This window comes from Chelonia mydas, chromosome 10, assembly GCF_015237465.2.
Source record: "Chelonia mydas isolate rCheMyd1 chromosome 10, rCheMyd1.pri.v2, whole genome shotgun sequence".
Lineage (NCBI taxonomy): Eukaryota > Metazoa > Chordata > Testudines > Cheloniidae > Chelonia > Chelonia mydas.
This window is the reverse complement of record NC_051250.2, coordinates 49,782,539-49,803,489: the sequence shown is the minus strand read 5'-3', so window position 1 is coordinate 49,803,489 and position 20,951 is coordinate 49,782,539. Positions and strand designations below refer to the sequence as shown.

Genomic DNA, 20,951 nt, shown 5'->3' with positions numbered 1-20,951 from the left:
GTTGAAAATATTGTGCTCTACATCTCTGAATCTCAAGGAAAAGAATCATTTTAGTCAAAAGTTTGTTCTTCAGACTTGCTGTTATCTACCCACTTAAAGCACAAAAATGAATCTTTGTAATATTTAAATGTGTTTATAGCTACTTCATAAGTACACTTATTCTTGAGTTGTTACTTATGTTTCCAAATACTGAAAATAAGATGTTCAATATATTCTAATATGGTTAGAAAGTTTAATTTTAGTTTTTTTATTGTATTTCTTGAAAATATAAATACCTGTCAGAAAAACGTGTAGGGTAAAATTTCCAAAAATGCCTAAATTCATTTTCAGTAGTGACTTAGGTACTTAGGGGTTCAAGCCTCAAAGTAAGTAAATGGGAATTAAACTCCTAAGTCACTTAGGCATTAAAAAACTATTCAGTGTTTGGTACAAAACAGCCATCCCTAATCATAAGATTTTTAATAAAGTGTTACTGTTAATTACTCTAAGCTTATTTTTTTTACTTTGTACTGTTTAAAGTACAGCTTTTAGATTATAGAACTTTTTCACCCTTTTAAAAGTAAGACTCTTGCTTGGTAATGGAGCAGAAGTAAACATGGCTCATTTTTTTAAAATTTACCATTCTTGATTATTTATATGCCAATTTCAATAAAATCAGAATAGTTTTCAAATACAAAACCATGTCAGGCCTCTGTCAACACTGACTACATTGTTGCTGTCCATAGTGGATTAACCAAATAGGTAGATTTAAAAATGTAGAGCATATGTCATCCCAGGCAACAATTTTAAAGGTGACGTACAATGGACTTGTTTTTAAAATTGCCCTGTTCTCAGCCCATACGTGCTCCAAATTTAGCAAAGGCTTTTTCCTGATAGTTTTGTACTTTTATAAGTATATTTATACAATGTGGAACAGCATCAAACATCCATTGCATTGGGAAAATGAATGTTAAAAAGGAAATGGCAAACACATACTTTACTCAGTGACCAGAAAAATTTGCTCATTCATACTCTTGTGTGGAAATATTTGAAGTGGTGGCAATAGAAAGCTGATGAAAATAATCTTGCTTCTCAGTTCCTTAGTACAGAGCTATTGACAGTAGGTGAGATTTTAAATAATGTCTTGATCAGCTTTGAATTAAACTGGATATAATAAACAATTGATACAACTTTATCGCTAGCCACTTGAGCAATTAGATCCTTCAGAAATAGCTTCAAGTTTAACTAGAAGCAAGAAAATTATCTTTTCACTGAGAATTGAAATATCCCAGTTATAGATATTATGCCTTAATTAGTAGCACACTCATATCCTAACTTTAAAAAAAATCAGTGTGAGATTGACAGCTGTGGACACTGACAGCTTCTTTCTACAGAATAGTTGTCATATATTTATGTACTAGATAAGGACTAGAGTTGCCAGTTTTGGTTTGACATATTCCTGGAGGTTTCATCACATGACATAATCTTTAATTAAAGATTAACCTTTAATTCCTGGAGACTTCAGGACAATCCGGGAGGGTTGGCAACCCTAATATGGACTGATCACAGAGTTTGCTTATACACATCACATGTGTTCATCATAAGATGCTTTAATGCTCTGCCAGACATGGCTGAGGTTCATTTAAGTTAGGTATTTACTCATAACACCACCTAGTCGCTGAATAGTATTATACAGTTTAGCATTCCATTACACCTCCCCTTTTATGTTCTACATTCCTGCCATTTACAATGTGTATGCTATCATGCTGTCTTTGAAGTATGTATGTCTGCTAAGTGTCTCTGAATCATGCTGGTTTTCTAATTACACGACCTGCATGCGTAACAACTTGTCATCTGGCTAGCCATTAGTTGCAACAACTGGCTGTGGTTGGTCCAGAATCCTTGAATCATCATTGTCTTGTTCTGCATCTGCCATCTGTAGAGTTTGCTTTGTTGATTGTTCTCTTTGAGGCACATACTGTCAATGTCAGCTGTTTTTGTTGAACTCTCTACTGTTGGTCTTGATCAAATATGATCTGGATGCTGAATTATTTCTCTTTATGACAGCTAGAGTTGTCCATCCAATTAAACACGAACACAGTGACCAGGTTCTAGACCCAGCAGTTCTCTGAATGACATCTGTTGTAAAAGTGTTCATAAGCTCTTTTAGCCCTTGTATCCAGTTTGGCTACTCTCTTCAGGTCTGGCCACTTTGGAGATGGATTCTTTTCCAAAATTGGAACAGTAGGAAAATGAAAAAACGCTATTATGGGCTTAATCCTAGGGAGTTAGTGAGTCTTAGGTCCTGAAGCATGAGTGTTGATAACATGTATATTTTTTCATCCCGGTTAGTGTAACTGAGGCCAGCATATTCATATGAACATCTAATCATCTTTTAAATCCTACTAATCTCTGCCTCACTAATAGTTTGTCACAATGAGTGTTGCGTGTTAATTTTTGTATTAAAATATTTGTAATTGGTTTTAAGTATTACTTTAATTGCATTTATTGTCCCCTTGTGCTTCTTTTATGAGATGGGGTATATAGGAGTACCGGAGTGACTTTCTCTGTATCATTCACTATTTTATTTACTTCTGTATGTTGGATAGATTCACCTCCTCTCTAAACTAAATAGTCTTAATCTTTTTAATCTCTCCTCATATGGAAATCTTTTCATGTCTTTAATCCTTTTTGTTGCCCTTCTTTGGACCCTTTCTGTTTCTGCATATCCTTTTTAGATGGGTACCAATACGGAGCACAGAATTTCAGGTGAGGACAAGCCATGAATTTATGTAATGACATTATAATATTTTTAGGCTATATTAGGAAAGGAATAGAGAATAATACTGATATCTTACTTGGGTATTTTTATTGTTTGTTTTTACTCCATTTACCTTGAGCAGGTCACAGTGATGCCTAGCTATTTTTCCTGAGTGGTTTCAGTCAATCTAGAACCCCATTGGTGTATATGAGCATTTACATTTTCTTCCATTATATATGTTCAGTTCCTTAACCGCAAACCACATTACCCTCCCCTGCACCATGCGGAGGCTGGCATAATAGAAACCAAACCAGCAGAGTTGAGGGTGAGAGGGAAGAATTGCTGCTCTACTTTCTTCCTGGCCCTTCCATGCTGGTATAGGGGTTTGTGGTTGGGAGGGATGGGGAAGAGCCAGAGCCAGGCAGCATTTACTTTCTGCTGCAAGTTCCCTTGAGTTTGGATGTGTTTCCAAGTTATTGCTAGGTTTTTTTCAAGTAGTAGTTCCCTTCCCCCTGCCCCCCCACAATAGCTGCAACTCCTACATTCCAAATGAGTTAATTAAGTAAACATTAGGGATGTAAAATGTTAACCAGTTAACCGGTAAGTATTAGTCTTACCGGTTAACCCAGCTTAACCGTTAATCCCCGGGCAGGCCGGCCCACCAACCCCAGCCGCGCCAGCCGGATCGGTCCCAGCCCCTCTCCCTTTAATCAGTTAACCATTTAAACAAAATATTTTTAATTGTTTAAACCGTTAACTTTTTAAACAATATTTACATCTCTAGTAAACATGAGTTCTTAAATAACCAAGAAATACAGGAACAGTTTTAAAACTTGACCTTACCTGGTGTTAAGAGGAAAAATACACAATAGTCTTTCATTTTGCTCAGATTTGAAACAATTACACCCAAGGTTCAGTAGAGTAGGACATATACAACCATATTAGTGAATGTTTTATATGATGCTGTTCTAACCACGAGATGAAAGTATTCCTTTTGTCTGAATACCTTCCACCTTACTCCACCGAAGCAAGAAGGCAAAAAAACCTGTCAGTCATCCCACCTATAAAGGATGCTGCAACTCCTTTCTGACTCAGTTTTTATGTTTGCGTCATGGGAGGATGAGACTTACATTGACTGGTGCCCATTTTGGGGAGGGTTTTGTAGTATGGTTAAAATGTGTTTGAAACCACACTATTATGAATAAACAGCTGTAGTTAGTTTAGTGGCATTATCTAGTTTAAAAAACACTCTCTGTAGGATTTTTACAATTACCTGGTGCCTGGATGATTTGTAAAAATGGCACAAGAAAATTTTTTGGTTATGTCTCACTTTTTCCAGTGTTACTCATAGATGCTGAGATAAGGATCCACTGTTTTTGGGCTTCAGATTTGGAAAGTATGATGGTGCTAACAAGAGTAATGAATAATAAAATCAGTGAATTTTATCAAGCTAACCCTAGGTGGCTTAACCTCCACAACCCTCACAGACAAAAAGGGGATTAGATGAGAAATAAATTTCTATATGTACATACCTGAATCTATATAATTAAATATCAAATTGTTCCAATTTTAATGAAAATGAGTACATTGTATTTCACTATATGTGTACATTAAACATATTTCTTTTGTTGTGTAGGTGTATCAGAACCTTCTTTTATTGCTAAAAGTGAAGATTGTTTGTTTAAACACTTATTTCAAGACTATCAAAAATGGGTTCGCCCAGTCCAACACTTGAATGACACAATAAAAATAAAGTTTGGTCTTGCAATCTCTCAGTTAGTGGATGTGGTATGTATGATAAATAATTTTAAAACTAAAAACTGAGCAAAGCTTTTAGAATAGGGAAGTGCTTATGAAAAATAACTTGATATTCTATTGTTAAATAATTGTGCATATCATATATATATATATTTTTCTTTATATAAAATAAATGGAACATTTTAAAAAGAGGCTTATATAGGTAAGGGTGCAATGAGGAGGGAAGCCCCAGAAAGAGAGAGCCTCAGAGAAGTGAAGATGAAGGAAGAAAAATAGAGAATTGTCAGAGGCCACAGAGAGAATGATGAAAATAAGTGGTCCTTGGACATATTTTTGTTTTCTGTAAACTTTGTTAACTAAAGCTTTTAGTATTTGTAGAGTTATTGGGTTTTCTATTGTTTAAAATTCATTTCAATGAATAAATACAAAAATATATGTTTTCAAATTGTAGCAATCTGTTCTGTTGTTGGTTCTATAAATATAAAATACAGGAAAGTTATTGCACAAAAAAAGAAGAAATAAAGATAATGTCCTTGAAAATGTCAGTTTCATAAAAGAGGAGATAATCTACTGGCATGGCATAGCTTAGAACATTAAAGATGTCAACTTGATTTTTTAAAATTTACTAATTTAAAAAATGTTTCCTAATTGAGCACCTTTTGAAAAGTTTATTCTGAATTTAAACAAAAAAAAATCTGTAAAGATTTTTTCTGCTCCCTTAATGGTTTTAAAGAGTATTTTCAATTAGTCATTTTGTTCCTTGATGACTCTGCAGGGAAACAGTAGTACTATACATGAAATGCTGTAAAATATACAAAGTAAATCAATGTTGGATGTGAGGGGGAGGAGAAATCACTTTTTCATTAACTTCTTTTGGTTACTGTAATCGTAGTTGGTGGTTGTAATAATAGTACTTAGAAAAAATAGACAAACGTGATTTTCAAATGGAGTCCTTCTCAATTAATATATTTGTATTGCAACTTATGAGCCTCCTTTGAACAAAACCACAGTTGGTTACCGTGAATAAGCAGTGTAAAATCATTGTTCCCATAAAAACATGCTGTTTAAATTTTTTATAGGATGAGAAAAATCAGTTGATGAAAACAAATGTTTGGCTGAAACAGGTATGTGCAAATGTCAACTGAAGAGTCCACTGAGTGACTAAAATGTAAAGTTATCAATTTTTTTAGGTGTTTGTATATATATAGGATCTTCATTTAAAAGCTATATTAACCTTTATTTTATATAGCATGTTTAATACAAAAGGCACATTATAATACTTGAAAGAATTAAAAATTCAGTTAAATAATTAAAAAATAAATCTAAAAGCTCTCTCAAAAAACAAAATTTCTAATAAAAGTGACACATTTTAGATACATTTATTAAATGAAGCTACATATATTCAGACATATATTTTGAAATTCCTATAACAAAGCATCCTGTTTTTAGTCAGAAACTGTCACAAGCACAAGATAGTATAGCTTTGTATAATTGCTTTTAAAAAGTTATTTTAAAATTACACTGTTAAGATATTTTTTATCCTATTTTGATTAACAAAGCTCAGGACTTTTAATTTCATGGCCAGTAATCTATCTGGAGGTCGAGGAGGGGCTTGCTATAAACATCTAGCTGGTTTATTCTGCCCTACGTCATAGGTATTAGTTTATAAGCAGGAAGTGCCCTCAAGTTATAATAATCACAATCCAGAACTAAACTTTGATGCAGTTATTATCTTTAGACATATTTGTCACTGAGTTACCCTTAAATTGTTACAAAATGTTTCCTCCTTTCATCCCACTTACCATCTTCAGTCCTCTAACTCTTCCCTGCACCTTTACTGACTTTGAGAAAAGTTTAGGGCCCCTGCCCTACCTGCAGTGAACACACGGTTTACTAAATTATATTTGTAGAACTTTCTCAGTTTTCCTCGTTCCCACAGTAACTGCCATGTATATTCAGTTGTTTTCAGTGTTGTTGCAGTTGTGTCCCAGGGTATGAGAGAGGTAATGTAGATGCGGTAATATCTTTTATCATGTGTTTATAGGAATGGATAGATGTAAAATTAAGGTGGAACCCTGAAGACTATGCTGGAATAACATCTATTCGTGTCCCATCAGAGTCTATCTGGATTCCAGATATTGTGTTGTATGACAAGTAAGATTTTAATCTTATTCTAGAAAATAAATCTACCCCTGCCACGTTGACCATCCACTCTACACATAGAATGAGGCATGGGTTCTGAAGATAAATAGTCTGTGATCACATAATTAGACTGTATTATAATACATGCGCATAAGGTGTCAGAATTAAAAAAGCATGGACTGCCTTACCTTTGGCATTTCCAGACTTCTGAGTACTTTGCTTTACAATTTTAATGTTTTTTAACATTGCCTTTTTCTATGGAATTTTCTAGGATTTTTTTTTAAATGGTTTAATTCCTTCATATGAAGTGATTTGCTAGTCAGAAGAAGAACACTATCCTGCACAAACATGCATTCTTTTGTGCTAGGGCCTCTGCAGAGTCCTACCTGAATGAGTGCACAGTTCTGAATACAAACTAATAGGCTGAGGCTGTCAATATACATCCTCATATATATATAATACTCAGTATACAAAGATGTTAAATGAAATTTTACTCACCTTTCTTATAAATCTATGCAGAGAGGTAATAGAACTTGGAGACACTGAATTTTGAATGAAAGTTTCTGCTCAACTTATATTTGCATACTCAGTGCCTGTAGAACACTGGTGGATTGTTTAGTAAAAACACCTATTGTTGTATTTATAAAACAAAAAAGTTTGGAAGTGCTAAGTGTATTGTTTGTTTTTTGCATGCATAATTAAGTTAAAGTAAAATTGATTTTCACCAGCCCACCAATATGCACATCTGTTAAGCAGGGACGATTCCTATCAGAAGTCAAGTTTTGACCCTCTCTCCTGAGGCACTAGACCTGTTCAGAAAAGTTGCACAAATATTGTTATAATGGGAAAAATGTTTTTTCACGCTTTGCTTTTCCTCAGTCAGCTTAAATTAAAAAAAAAATAGAGTCCTGATCTGAGGACAAAGTGCAAAATTTCCACTCAAAAGGTAAAAATCTGAGAGTGATAAGCATCTGAATGACACTTTGGAATGGTAACACTTAATAGGAAACCATAAATAAAAGCATCTGGTTGTAATGTGTGTAATAACATAGCCAAATATGCATATTTTTTCCTTTCAGTGCAGATGGTCGCTTTGAAGGAACATCTACAAAAACAGTAGTAAAATATGATGGGACCGTTGCTTGGACTCCCCCAGCAAACTACAAAAGTTCTTGTACCATAGATGTTACATTCTTTCCATTTGACCTTCAGAACTGCTCTATGAAATTTGGTTCCTGGACCTATGATGGCTCACAGGTTGATATTATTCTAGAAGATTATGATGTTGACAAGAGAGATTTCTTTGATAATGGAGAATGGGAAATAGTAACTGCAACAGGGAGCAAAGGGAAGAGAACTGATGGATGCTGCTGGTACCCATTTATTACATATTCATTTGTAATTAGACGGTTGCCTCTTTTTTACACACTGTTTCTCATTATTCCTTGTATAGGACTTTCATTTTTAACTGTCCTTGTCTTTTATCTCCCTTCAAATGAAGGTGAAAAAATTTCTCTCTGCACTTCAGTACTGGTGTCTTTGACTGTCTTTCTTCTTGTTATTGAAGAGATAATACCATCATCTTCTAAAGTTATACCACTTATTGGAGAGTACTTGGTGTTTACTATGATTTTTGTGACATTGTCCATTGTGGTAACTGTCTTTGCTATTAATATTCATCATCGTTCCTCTTCTACTCACAATGCTATGGCACCTTGGGTCCGCAAGATATTTCTTCATAAACTTCCAAAGCTACTTTGCATGAGAAGTCATGTAGATAGATACTTTCCTCAGAAAGAAGAAACTAGCAATATCAGTGGATCAGAATCATCGAGGAACACCTTGGAAGCAGCTCTAGATTCTATCCGATACATTACAAGACATATCATGAAGGAGAATGACGTTCGCGAGGTGTGTGTATTGGTGATGTTGCACTCATTTTTTCAGATTAGAAATTAGAATAGAAATCTAAACAATGGCTTAGAGTACCCGTCTCTGTTCTTATCTACTATAGCAATGACCAATTATTTGCCGAAGTAGCTAGAAATGCTAGCCTTGTTTCAAGATGTCCTGCTTCCGGGAAGCGATAAAAAGGCCTTCCAGTAAACAAGTACATTTTTGGATAGACTCCATATGGGTAGTGTACACTTTCTGCAATGGTGATCAAAATCTGTCTCACTCCCTTTTACAGTTAAGCCTGTTGTGGTCTTTCTCAAAATATTTTCTTATAATTATAAATCCCTTAGAGATGTTTGGTTAATTACAACTGTAGAGTGAATTAATATTCTAAATCTTATTTGCCTGTAGAGTGCTACTGGACTGTTTCATTATCACATTATTGTTGGGGAGTATGTATTCTTAATTTTAACACATGACAAGATATCTTTGTCATTTTAAATTTAATTGATTTTTATAATTTAAAAGAAAACCACATTAAAGCTGTCTTATGTGCAGTTCAGCAAAAATAGAACTAAACTTAATTTTGCAGTCCTAAGTCCAAACCAGAACAATTCTTGTTATGAACTATAGTAGTCCTTCTCTAAGTACTACCATAAATTATAGTAGGATTAAATTTAAGTGGTAACCAATGTGTATTTTGTATGAAAGTATGCTAAGGCAGAGCATTTTAAAAGATTTATTTTAATCAATATGTTTAATCCACCAAAAATACATTTCTTAATAGACAGTAATAACAGTAATGACATCAGTTGAATGAATCTTAAATGTGCCGTTTTAGTTTCCCCTTTTCCAAAAACTATTCTTTCTTCCATGACCTAAGAACCATTTTCAGGGCACTATTGACGTGTCTGGAAATGTGAGTGCATCCACTTTGCTGTCTGGCCACATGGGACAATCATGCAGTGTCTTCTGGCAGTGTGGGAGTCTACCAACATTTCTCCATCCAGGGGTGACCTGTTGGGAAAACTGGCCTGCTTGCCTCCTCTCCCATGTCTGGCCCTAGTTACAAGCTGGCTTATTTGCTTCTGCCCCAGACATTTGCTCTCATGGGAGAGCTATGTGAATAGCTTGGTGCATATGCATTATTATTAATTATTTGTGTTACTGTAGTGCCTAGGAGATGTAGACATAGACCAGAGGCCCATTGTGCTAGGCGCTGTACTGGTATCTTATCTTCATGCATTTTATATATAGTATATCTGTATGTACAGTATTTCCTATATGTATTTTGGCTACAATATGGTTACTGTCAGAACCATAATGTTGTATTTTATGTGTCTGATTCTTCTCTCACTTTCACTGGTGTAAATTTGTTGATTTAGATTTACACTAGAATAAGTGAATGGAGAATTATTTTTCAACTGTGATGTTGCACCAACATATGTTTTTTGCATTGAACTACAAGTGAAGGGGTATTTGTAAGGAAAATATGTGCAGGTGTATTTATGCATCCAGCAACCACACATTCAAATAACTGCATACCTGAATGTGTGCTAGGGGTACAACAGTTGCTCTGGATCAATTTCCTTTTTATCACCTGCATTCTTTGCCATACTGTGCAATATCTTGATTTTAAATATATATTTATAAATACAGTCTATATATTGTGAGGGAAAATACTAATAAGAGAGAAAAATCATAATCTAAGGTCTTGATCCTACAATGAGCTTCCCCTAGGTAGGCCCCAGCACCTGCAGGATCAGGGCCTTGGTCTAGTAGCTGGATCACTTGTAAATATTTTACTTATCTTTCAATAAGTGAAGAAAAAACGGAACTAATTTGATTTCTCATTGTGGGTCCAATCCTGTTAACAGTTGCTACAAGTGGAATTTTTGCTACTGTGAATATTGCTATTGAAGTATGCTAGTAAGTGCTACGGTCATACAAATAATAAATAGTAATAAGGCCCAAACCTGAAAACAGTTACTACCTTAGGAAAACACGTCTTCGCTGTGCCCAACAGTATCATACCTCTTCAATTTTAAAGATATACATAATTGTTTAATTTTAATAAAGTATAACAATATAGGAATAATATAGAAATATTAGATTTCACATCTGTCTTCTTTGATTTACCTTAATATAAGGCAATATAAATTTAAATTTCTGGTCTTGCCTTTGAAATTGGACCAGGCGCCAAAAGTTTGTTCAGTTTAGGGTTGTGTGGTGAAGATGACTTGCACAAAGAAATTACAAACATCAGATATGAAAGAAACCAATTTCTGTATAACACCCATACTGAGAGATTTCTGATAATTTCTCAGCTTGAACTATTGGCTAATTGTCCAAAACTTCCAGATTAACCATATTGGACTTTCTCTTTCTCTTTGATATAGCTAGAGAATAATGACAATGTCTTCTGGGAGATAATTTCCATTACTTGTTGGCAAAACTGCTGTTTAAAAATCATGCGGATTAATTTAGTGCTCATCAAAAAAACCTGAGGTATACAAGTTCACACAACTCTGCAAATGTACCTCTCTCCTAAACTGCAAAACCCATTCTATTCCAGTTATAATCTTCTTGAGAAAGGGCTACTGTGGTAGTTTAGTGACATGGACAAATGTCCATTTAAGGCAGGGGTGAAAGTAGTAATAAATTATTAACGGTACGGAGGCGGCTCCAGCCCCTGGAAGGGGCGGGGCCTCAGGCAGAAGGGGCGGGGCTGGGAGGGTCAGCCTCCCCCAGCCAGCACATCTGCGCTGCCTGGCCTCTGCCACCCTGGGCTCCGGCGGCGATTTAAAAGGGCCCGGGGCTCCATCCACTGCTGTGGTAGTGGCAGCAGCAGCCGGGAGCCCCAAGCCCTTTTAAATCACCGACCCTGGGGAAGCTGCCCATTTGCCCCGCCCCCGTCGGCAGCTGGGGGGGCAAAAGGGGCAATGACATTAAAGCATTGTTGCCCCTTTTGCCTCCCCAGTCGGCAGCCCTGCCGGTAGGGTCCCTACCGGCAGGGCTGCCAATGCGGGGGTAGGGGGGAGGGATAGTAACGTTACAGCGCTGCCCCAGCAGCACTTTGAGGGTCCTTAAAGCTCTGACGCGGTAAAGGACCCTCCTTAAAGTGCTGCCGCAGCAGCACTTTAATGTTGCTGCCCCTTCCCCGTCGGCGGTCCTGCCGGTGTGGACCCTTCCGGTAGGGCCGCCGATGGGGGAGGCAAAAGGGGCAGGGATGTTAAAGTGCTGCCGCAGCAGCACTTTAACGTAGACTGCATACGGACCGGTACCGGCTTCTTACCAGTATGCTGTACCGGCCAGTACCGGCTCACTTTCACCCCTGATTTAAGGCCTCTGCTATTAGACCATCAAACTCATTTCTCATGTATCCTGAACTGGAACTCAAACCTAGATCTCAAGAGATGCATTACCCCTTTGCACCTCTAGATCTTAGTTTTTGTTTCTTCCTCCCAGTAGGAATTGCTTGGACCATGGATTTCCACTCAAATATAAGGGTGGAGTATTCTTCTGGAGATCACATACTAAATGGAAAGTCTTATTTGCTGACTTATGTTTAGATAGATGATTGAAGAGTTGATCAAACACAGTTCTCTCACTCTTTGTTTTCAGCCCCAAAAAACATTATCTACTAAATGCAAAAACAATTGGCTGATTTAGTTTAACAAGAGTACAAAATCAAGGCAAAATTATGCATTTATGGAACTTTGGGGAAAATAGTATTAATTTTTCTAAAATGAAATGCTATCAAAACAATTAAAAATACTATTACTCATCAAAATGTTCACTGTTGTTGCTGAGTCACTCTAAAGTAATAGGTTTCAGAGTAGCAGCCATGTTAGTCTGTATCCGCAAAAAGAACAGGAGTACTTGTGGCACCTTAGAGACTAACTCTAATAAATTTGTTAGTCTGTAAGGTGCCACAAGTACTCCTGTTCTTTTTAAAGTAATAAGGTACTTCAAAAAGACTCTGTAGTCAGCAGATCTTAAAGTTGTTTTAAAAAGGACATCTTTTATTGAATGGTCATTGATAACTATCACATAATTACGTAGGAATAGCCTTTAATTTACCAAACTAACTTATTTCCATGATTCAAATATTAGTATAGCATTCTTAAGTTTGTTTCCATGCTTGGATAACATCTTACTACAGGGGAACACAGAAAAAGACACTATTACTAACCATGGTAAAAAAAATGTCCTCATTTTTATATTGAAAATTTCCAACCCTGGGTGTCGAATTCTGAGCCTGTCTGTTGTAGTTATCTGGCTCTTTTCTGAAGAATGCTTTTATTTAATTTTTTTTTTTTTTTTTTTTTTGGCCCTTATGGTTGCAAAGAAAACCTTACCTAATGGGAACTTATGTTACATTGCCTTTTTCCAAACCTGTAGGCCTACTGCCACAGGTAATTTTAATGACATGTCAACTCTGAAATCTAATAACCACACTTGAAAATGTTTAGTTGTGTGCTTAATTTGCGGGTACCACTACAGCACTTGTGTGTGCAAAATTGATCGATTGCATGTACAAATAATCTCATTAAAAATGGCAAAGAAATGGTAGTCCTGAAAATGCCTTGCACATTTTTTCCCTGATGTGATACTCAATGCAACAATAACTTTACTTACATGTAGGTATAGCTACTACAGAAGAGCCATATTCTACCCTGAATATTTGTACAAGCCTCTGACTGATCTCTGGGAATTGTGCTATAGATTGAAGTTAGCATATTGCCCAAAGGGTCCAGTCCTCTGAGGTGTTGAATACCTTAATCTCCCAGGAAGTTGAAAGTGTTCAGCACCTTGCAAGGTCAGGCCCTGATTCTTTGGCTGTAACTAAAGTATTCTGCCCTCTTCCCAAAATGAGTTTGACACCCTTGCTCTAACTCAAAGTGTAACAATAGAAAGATCTTGAATGTTTATGGAACAGGCATAATAGAAAAATTTATACTATGGGCTTGCTTCTTCAGTCCTTATCCCATTGACATCACAATATCAATAGAACTTCTGCCTGAATCAGGACTGTAGGATTTGGCCCTGTACTTGTAAATGTTCTAGAATATTGAGTAATTCTTGTTGTTTTTTTTTTGTTGTTTTTTAGGTTGTTGAAGACTGGAAATTTATAGCTCAGGTGCTTGATCGAATGTTTTTATGGACTTTTCTTCTGGCTTCAATAATTGGATCACTTGGGTTGTTTATTCCTGTTATTTATAAATGGGCAAATATAATAGTACCAGTCCACATTGGAAACACACACACATAAAATATTGGTGGGGTACCACTTCTGCTATGAACATGATTCTTAAAAGATACATGGTAGTTCTATGTTCATGCAAATAGTGTGTATGGCACATTTTTAATAGAATTATAAACTTAAGTATAAGGAATCATGCCTATATTTAAGCATGGCATTTTAGGACATGTGCAATACCTACTGCTTAGCTGTTAGCCTACTAATTCATTTTTAAATCTGGACAAAATCAAACACACCTTTTCAAACACTTGCATGTATTGTATTCCCCCCCACCCCCAAAATACAGTACATAGATAACTGCTGAGAACTAGAGGGATTTAAAAAACTTTTTAGATGCTAATTGTTTTAGAATTGGCAAAACACTATATAAACTATACACTGTACTACTGAGTGTTAAAAGTGTGAAGATGTTTATGTATTAGAGCATTGTGGTTGGTTACTTAACTTACTATAATGAGCAGAAGAGGATTTTAAGAGGCTAAGTTCTTTTGAGTGTTCTGAAAATTTGAGTTTTTAGAGTAAATTACAAATATTAACCATCTATTCTAATACACTTGGTGTAATATGTAAATTAAAATAATCTATGGTTCTATATTTGTCTTTATTCATACATTTTCAATGAAAAATACTATTAACTTTAAAGACATAGCTCAATTATCAGTTTAAGTTTGGAATTAATACTATTTTGCGCTTCTGTAATTTACCAAATATAAACCTTGCAACAGGTATATAGTATTGTTTCAGATAGGGAAAAAGAGGCAAAGAATTAAATGACTTGTCCAAAGTTGCACATGAATTCTGAAATAATTCTGATTCCTAGTCCTGTGCTATAACCACAGGACTATACTTCCTCTCTAACATCCTTTGTTTTTCAAAATGACGTTTGTAAGCACTTATACAAAACAAGAATTTGTGTCCTGGTTTCTAAAGAAAACTTGCTGAAAGCTGTGTATGCCTTTTTAACCAAATTCAGTTAATTCAGATTTCACACATTTAATATCCACATTCTTAATAAAATAGTCTCCCTAGATTCTCCTCACTTTTGGACTCACGCATAAATCTGAATTATAAGAATTAAGCTTAGTTGGGAACACATACTTTGTGGGGTTTTTTTAGTGGTATTGGCAACTAAATATATTTGCATAATAAAACAGCTTTTTTAGTTTTTTAATTTTTTAAAATAAAACTCTATTCATTGGACATCTATTCAATGTACAGCCATCTGGTCTGAAGCAAAGTTCTGTCTCTGGATTTAATTTTTTTTTAATGTAATTCCTAGATTCCAAAGCCAGAAGGGGCCATTGTGATAGTGTTATCCAGTTGTGGGCAACCTGTGGGCAGCAGGCTGCATGCAGCCCATCAGGGTAATCCACTGGCGGACTGCAAGACAGTTTGTTTACATTGACTGTCCACAGGCACAGCCACCCGCGGCTCCCAGTGGCCGCGGTTCACCGTTCCTGGCCAATGGGAGCTGCAGGAAGCGGCACGGGCCACAGGGACATGCTGGCTGTCGCTTCCCTCAGCTCACATTGGCCAGGAACGGCAAACCGTGGTCACTGGGAATTGCAGGCCTCCGTGCGTGTGGATGGTCAACATCAGTAAAATGTCTCGCGGCCCACCAGTGGATTACCCTGATGGGCGCCCACAAGCCTCAGGTTGCCCACCACTGGACTAATTTGACTTCCTGTATTACATTGGCCATATAATTTTCCCCAGAATGATACCTAGAGCATATCTTGAAAGAAGTCATCTGATACTGATTTAAAAATTTCCAATGATGGAAATTTACCATGATCCTTCGTAAATTATTTCACTGATTAATTACCGTCACTGTTTACAAATTTATGCCTTATTTCCAATCTGAATTTGGCTAGCTTCAACTTCCAGCCATTGGATGTGTTACACTTCTCTGCTAGATTGAAGAGCTTGTTATCAGATATTTGTTCCCTGTGCAGGTGTTTCTAGTCTGTAATCAAGTCACCCCTTAACCTTCTCTTTGAGCTAAGTAGATTGAACTCCTTGAGTCTGTCTCTGTAAGGCATGCTTTCTAATACTTCAGTCGTTCTCATGGTTCTTTTCTGAACACGCTCCAATTTTTCAACATGCTTCTTGAATTGTGGACGCTAGAACTGGACACAGTATTCCAACAGCTGTCACAGCAGTGCCAAATGTTAAGTGCTGAGAAATGTTGCTGCTCCAACAGTGTTGTTACTGGTCTTGGAGCTCTGATGTCAGCTGCATTAGCAGACACTGAAGCATGTTAATTTCAGCAGACCTCGATGTTATTCATAAGAACGACCACCGGTTTGGTTCAGTGGTGAAGGCACTCGGCTGACAAAGCACGGTACTAGGGTCCCATAGGAGCTACAGGTACACTAATACATGTATGCCTGCAACAATGGTACCAGCTCAGTCAGCACACCAGGACACTGCCCCCTAGGCTGGTCAAAGATTCCTCTCCTATGACTTCTTATATACACTGATACAAACAAGTTACGTATTACACTCCATATGTTGTTAGTTACCAGCCCTACACCTTGTACCTGCTAGTTCAAACAAAACTCCATTATCCTGTCATCCAATCCTTATCTTACGAGGGGTTGGTGTGTTCCTGTGCCACCTCTTAAGAATGTGTTTATGTAGTTACTTGAGAACTCTGGACATCCTGCACCATCCTCTCAGGTCAGGAATGTGGTTACTTGGTGTTAGCTAATACGTAGGGTGTTGTTATTTTGTCAAGGCCAGGCCTACTCTGGTTCACAGCCTTTGGTTCACACTGTTAGTTATGCCTAGGGCTCTAGCAAGGCCTACACAAAACACAGTAAAATAACCTCTCTACTGCAGGTGATTCATGGGGGGGGGGGGTAGGGGATGAGTGGGGGAGCGGAAGGGGCAGGGCCACAGCCGGAAGAGAAGAGGTGGGACCAGAGCCTCTTCCTGCCACGCTGCCTGGGCCACTGCCTAGTGCATCGCAAGTATCAGAGGTAGCCGTGTTAGTCTGTATCCACAAAAACAACAAGGAGTCTGGTGGCACCTTAAAGACTAACAGATTTATTTGGGCATAAGCTTTCATGGGTAAAAACCCCACTTCCTCAGATGCATGGAGTGAGAATTACAGATACAGGCATAAATATATATTGGCATATGAAGAGAAGAGAGTTACTTTACAAGTGGAGAACCAATGCTGAAGGCCAATTCAGTCAGGGTGGCTGTGGTCCACTCCCAATAATTGATGAGGAGGTGTCAATACAGACTTCAAAGAGAAACTGCAGAGCTACAATTCATTTGCAAACTTAACACCATCAGTTTGGGCTTGAATAGGGACTGGGAGTGGCTGGCTCACTACAAAAGCAATTTTCCGTCTCTTGGTATTGACACCATCCCTCCCCAGCCAGGCTCTCACTGCTGGACACAGAACATGCCAAGGTGGGGAGGGGGGGCGGGAGGGGGGACGCTCCAGCTCACTCAGCCGCTGTCCCAGAAGCCAAGCCCGGGGGGCAGCCCACCACCGCTGCCACCAGGTGCTCTCCCAGACAGCTGCTGCGCTGCCCTGGGCAGCATCCAGGAGCGGTTCGGTCCCACTCCCTGCCTGTGTCTGGCTGCCAAGGAGAGCAGCTGAACAGCCAGGAGAGGGGAGGTCATGTGTCCTCCCCTTTAGCTGGTATCCCCCCAGTATGGAGGGCACCCGTCATCTACTTGAGCTTCCCCTGTTTATGCCTCCACTGATCAGATTAGCCTTTTTGGCCACAGTGTCTCACTGGGAGCTCATGTTCAGCAGATTATCCATCTCCCAAATCTTCTTCAGAGATCCTGCTTCCCAGGATAGAGTTCCCCATCATGTAAGTGTGGCCTGCATTCTTTGTTCCTAGATGTATACATTTACATTGAGCCATATTAAAATGTATATTGTTCCCACGTACCCAGCTTTTATCAAGTGATCCAGATAACTCTGCATCAATGACTTGTCCTTTACACTATTTACCACTCCTCCAATTTTTGTCTTTTGCAAACGTTCAGTGATGATTTTATGTTTTATTCCAGGTTATTGATAAAAATGTTAAATAGCGTTGGGACAAGAACAGATCTGTGCAGGACGCCAGTAGAAACACACCTTCTCAATGATTCCCTGTTTACAACTACATCTAGAGACCTATTAGTTAGCCAGTTTTAAATCCTTTTAATGTGTGCCATGTTAGTTTTATATAGATCAAGTTTTGTAATCATAATGTTGTGTGATTCCAAGACAAACATCTTACAAAAGTCTAAGTCTATTACTTCAACACTATTACCTTTATCAACTGAACTTGTAATTTCATCCAAAAAATATCAAGTTGTTTGACAGGATCTATTTTCCATAAACCCAGGATGGTTGATATTAATTATATTATTCTCTTTTAATTCTATATTAATAGACTCCTGAATCAGCTGCTCCCTTATTCTGTGCGGGATCATTTTCAGACTGAAAAGTATATAATTACTGGGGTCATCCAGTCTACCCTTTTTAAATACTGGCACAACTTTAGCTTTCTTCCAGTCTTCTGGAGCTTTCCTGAAGTTTCAAGACTTATTAAAAATCAGTATTAATGGTCCATCTAGTTCTTTAAAAACTTTTAGATGCAAGTTATCTAGACCTGCTGATTTAAAAATGTCTAACTTTATTAGCTGCTGTTTAACATCCTCATGAAATACTAGTGGAATGGAAAGAGTGTTCTCATATGATATGACTATATCATCTGTTTTTTTCCCAAATATAAAACAGAAATGTTTATTGAACTCTTCTGCCTTTTCTGCGTTATTAATAATGATTCTACCATTTCCATCTAGTAATGGACCAATATCATTGTCAGGATTCTTTTTGTAAACAAAACTGTTGTCCTTAACTCCGCTGTCCATGGATTGCTCCTTGTGTCCCTTTGCTTCCCTTATCAATCTTTCTGCAATTCCTAGCTTTTGATTTATATTCATTACTGTTAACTTCCCCTTTCTTCCATTTGTTATCTATTATTTTTGTATAGCTCCCTTCACTTCCCCTCTCAATCTCAAGTCAGTTTTTAGCCAGTATGTTCTTCTTCCTCGATTGTGGAATTGTGGCTTTTTGGGCATCTAGTAAAGTGTCCTTAAATGATTCCCAATTATCATTCATGTTTTTCTGATTAAATTCATCCAGCTGATTTGGCTCATACTTGTTTTCAGCTTTGTGAAATTGCCCCTTTAAAGCACCAAGTATAAATATTACTGGTCTGGACTTTAATGTGTTTGCACATTATGAGTTTGATCACGTTCTATGATCACTTCCTCTTTATCAGTCAAGATGCCGTCTAATATAGAATTCCCCCGTGGTGGATGCAACACTTCTTGAGTTAGGAAATTATTAGCTATAATATTTAGAAATCCCAAGGATGTTTGAGTACCGGCAGCATGAGACTTCCAGCATTTGTCACTCAAACTGAAGTCCACCATGATCATGCAGCTTTTCCCTCTCGCACATTAAAAATAGTGCAAAAGGAGATGGTAATCCTGTTCCCTCATGTGATTGGGTGGTCTGTAGCAGACACCAACTAATACTCCATCTTGTGCTTTATCTCTTAGGACATTGATCCTTAAGCATTCAAAATCATTTTTCTTCTGAATTATCAATGACTTGGAAACAAAGTAATGCCACTTTTGAGAAAGAGTGCCACTACCTTTCTTCTTTTGCTCACTCAGTTCTTTCTAAGAGGTTATAACCATTGATTGTCACATTCCAATCTTACAACCCTCCCATCAGGTTTCAGTAATACCAGCTAGATTGAATTTATGCTCATATTGTGCCCTGGAATCTAAGATCTCCCTGACTATTCTACGCTGCTGTTTTTAACATGAGTATGTCATACTATAGCAGCACCCCCACATCAAGTTTAATTCAGTAACCCAAACAAGAACATTTTAGAGAATATTTTTATTTAATACTTGTTTTAAAAGCTAGAAAAAATATTGATTTTGCTATTTAGCTACTGCCATAAATATAAAGGGAAGGGTAAACACCTTTAAAATCCCTCCTGGCCAGAGGAAAAACCCTTTCACCTGTAAAGGGTTAAGAAGCTAGGATAACCTCGCTGGCACCTGACCAAAATGACCAATGAGGAGACAAGATACTTTCAAAGCTGGAGGGGGGAGAAACAAAGGTTTGCTCTGTCTGTATGTTGTTTTGCCAGGAACAGAAAAGGAATAGAGTCTTAGAACTTAGTAAGTAATCTAGCTAGATATGCATTAGATTCTGTTTTGTTTAAATGGCTGATAAAATAAGCTGTGCTGAATGGAATGTAGATTCCTGTTTTTGTGTCTTTCTGTAACTTAAGGTTTTGCCTAGAGGGATTCTCTATGTTTTGAATCTGATTACCCTGTAAGGTATTTACCATCCTGATTTTACAGAGGTGATTCTTTTATTTTTTCTTCAATTAAAATTCTTATTTTAAGAACCTGATTGCTTTTTCATTGTTAAGATCCAAGGGTTTGGGTCTGTGTTCACTTATGCAAATTGGTGAGGCTTTTTATCAAGCCTTCCCGAGAAAGGGGGTGTAGGGTTTGGGGAGGATTTTGGGGGGAAAGACGTTTCCAAGCGGGCTCTTTCCCTGTTATATATTGGTTAGACGCTTGGTGGTGGCAGCAATAAAGTCCAAGGGCAAAAGGTAAAATAGTTTGTACCTTGGGGAAGTTTTAACCTAAGCTTAGGGGGTTTTAATGCAGGTCCCCACATCTGTACCCTAGAGTTCAGAGTGGGGAAGGAACCTTGACAGCTACTGTGAAGAGTTTCATGTAAATTGCAGAGAGGTATTAATAAGGTATTTCTTTTGTGAAAATCACAACATTCTGTCCTTTGATGTTAATGGTATATGGTACTGGCTGCAATGTTGGGGAATTAGATATTTCTCTTTTTGTTTCTATTTGGATCTGGTGTCATGCTGACTTTCATACTGGCTGGAATTACTTCATATTTAGTATTTATAAAAGTTATTTTGTGAACATTTTCAATATAGTTGCTTGTTACTTCACAACACATTTCATCTGTGGAGTAACTTTCTAGGTTGTACAGAGTATATAATTACACTCACAAACAGGAGGAAAAAATGCACATTGCCATTTTCTGGCCTTCAATTTACAGGTACATGT

The 20,951-nt window shown here is 37.3% G+C and overlaps 1 protein-coding gene across 3 annotated transcripts in view; it reads left to right on the top strand.

Annotated features, from left to right (window-relative positions):
- Positions 1-20,255, top strand: part of CHRNA5 (cholinergic receptor nicotinic alpha 5 subunit) — a 31,044-nt gene extending 10,789 nt beyond the window's left edge. The window contains exons 2-7 of one of the 3 annotated variants that reach the window (XM_027830524.3): positions 2,718-2,748; positions 4,377-4,528; positions 5,578-5,622; positions 6,543-6,652; positions 7,720-8,551; positions 13,650-15,186. In XM_027830524.3, the coding sequence (XP_027686325.3) occupies positions 2,718-2,748; positions 4,377-4,528; positions 5,578-5,622; positions 6,543-6,652; positions 7,720-8,551; positions 13,650-13,811 (1,332 nt within the window). In that variant the 3' untranslated portion in view covers positions 13,812-15,186. Of the gene's footprint in view, positions 1-2,717; positions 2,749-4,376; positions 4,529-5,577; positions 5,623-6,542; positions 6,653-7,719; positions 8,552-13,649 lie in introns of all 3 variants that reach the window. The other 2 variants (XM_043523577.1, XM_043523578.1) reach the window with 2 other exon arrangements.
- The last annotated feature ends 696 nt before the right edge of the window (positions 20,256-20,951 follow it).